Source organism: Vulpes lagopus, chromosome X (assembly GCF_018345385.1).
Source record: "Vulpes lagopus strain Blue_001 chromosome X, ASM1834538v1, whole genome shotgun sequence".
Lineage (NCBI taxonomy): Eukaryota > Metazoa > Chordata > Mammalia > Carnivora > Canidae > Vulpes > Vulpes lagopus.
In genome coordinates this window covers 101,446,562-101,448,125 of record NC_054848.1, presented here as the reverse complement: position 1 = coordinate 101,448,125, position 1,564 = coordinate 101,446,562, and the positions used below count along the sequence as shown (strand labels likewise).

Below are 1,564 nucleotides of genomic sequence, written 5' to 3'. Positions count from 1 at the left end.
TTGGTTGTTGGAGGAGGAGGGACTAGCTCAAGGCCCAGGGGGAGGTCCGCACTGGGACTGTCGCCTTCAGAGAGTGGGAGAGGCAAGAGGCCGAGGACTGAAAGAGAGGGGGTGATGGATTCTTCGTGACCAGCAGGATCTCAGAGATGGCAAGCTGCCAGCCTGTACTGCCAGTGGTGGCCAGACCTGTGCTGCAGCTCTGAACCCACCTCTTTCTCCCCTAGTCCATGAGAATCTGAGCCAGAGAGCCAGCATGCCCTGGTAAGTGGAAGTCCTACCACTTCAAGACATGGAGTCATCTTTCCCATTTGGAGTGATCCTTGCTGTCCTGGCCTCCCTCATTATTGCTGTTAATGTGCTAGTGGCCGTGGCTGTGCTGTTGTTGATACACAAGAATGATGGTGTCGGTCTCTGCTTCACCTTGAATCTGGCTGTGGCTGACACCTTGCTTGGTGTGGCCATCTCTGGCCTGGTCACAGACCAGCTCTCCACCCCGGCTCGGCCCACACAGAAGACCCTGTGCAGCTTTCGGATGGCATTTGTTACCTCTTCCGCCGCTGCCTCTGTCCTGACAGTCATGCTGATTGCCTTTGACAGGTACCTTGCCATCAAGCAGCCCCTCCGCTACCTCCAGATCATGAATGGGCTCATGGCAGGAGCCTGCATTGGTGGGCTGTGGCTGGTGTCTTACCTCATTGGATTCCTCCCACTCGGAGTCCCCGTATTCCAGCAGACTACCTACCACGGTACCTGCAGCTTCTTTGCTGTGTTTCACCCACGCTTTGTGCTGACCCTCTCCTGCGTTGGCTTCTTCCCAGCCCTGCTCCTCTTTGTCTTCTTCTACTGCGACATGCTCAAGATTGCCTCCATGCACAGCCAGCAGATCCGAAAGATGGAACAAGCAGGAGCCGGGACTGGAGCGTGCCGGCCTCCACGGACTCCCAGTGACTTTAAGGCTGTTCGCACCGTGGCTGTTCTCATTGGGAGCTTCACTCTGTCCTGGACCCCATTCCTTGTCACTGGCATTGTGCAGGTGGCCTGCCAGAAGTGCTACCTCTACCTGGTGCTGGAACGGTACCTGTGGCTGCTCGGTGTGGGCAACTCCCTGCTCAACCCACTCATCTATGCCTATTGGCAGAAAGAGGTGCAGCAGCAGCTCTACGAGATGGTCCTGGGAGTGAAGAAGGGGTTCACTTCGTGCCTTCTCCTTCTCTCAGCCAGGGCTGGTCGCCCTGAGAGGCCCAGGGAAAATTTCTGTCCTATCGCCACTATCTCCCACTCACAGCTTGATGGCTAAGACGGTAAGGGCAGAGAAGTTTTAGAGTGCCTTCTGCCTCCCCTGTCTGGGCCCCAGCTAGGAAATTAGATGGAGCTAGGGAATGAGAGCACTTGCTTCAGGCAGCCAACCACCTTCACCCAAGACTGAGAGGAACTGAGACAGGGTACTAACTTTCTTCTAGAATCAATTTCCTCATCTGCAAATCCCTGTTCTTCCCTATCCTTCTTTTGTAATGAGTCTGTTTCTCCTGTACAGGTATACTTCCTTAAAGAAATGTACTACTGA

At 54.7% G+C, this 1,564-nt stretch overlaps 1 protein-coding gene across 1 annotated transcript; it reads left to right on the top strand.

Moving 5' to 3' along the window:
* The first annotated feature begins 289 nt into the window (after positions 1-289).
* GPR119 (G protein-coupled receptor 119) lies at positions 290-1,297 on the top strand. The gene has a single exon (XM_041740620.1). The coding sequence runs from the start codon at positions 290-292 to the stop codon at positions 1,295-1,297; it is 1,008 nt and encodes a 335-aa protein (XP_041596554.1).
* Positions 1,298-1,564: the final 267 nt, after the last annotated feature.

Coding starts and splice junctions, on each gene's coding strand:
- GPR119 (XM_041740620.1), top strand. CDS start 290: ATGGAGTCATCTTTCCCATTTGGAGTGATCCTTGCTGTCCTGGCCTCC.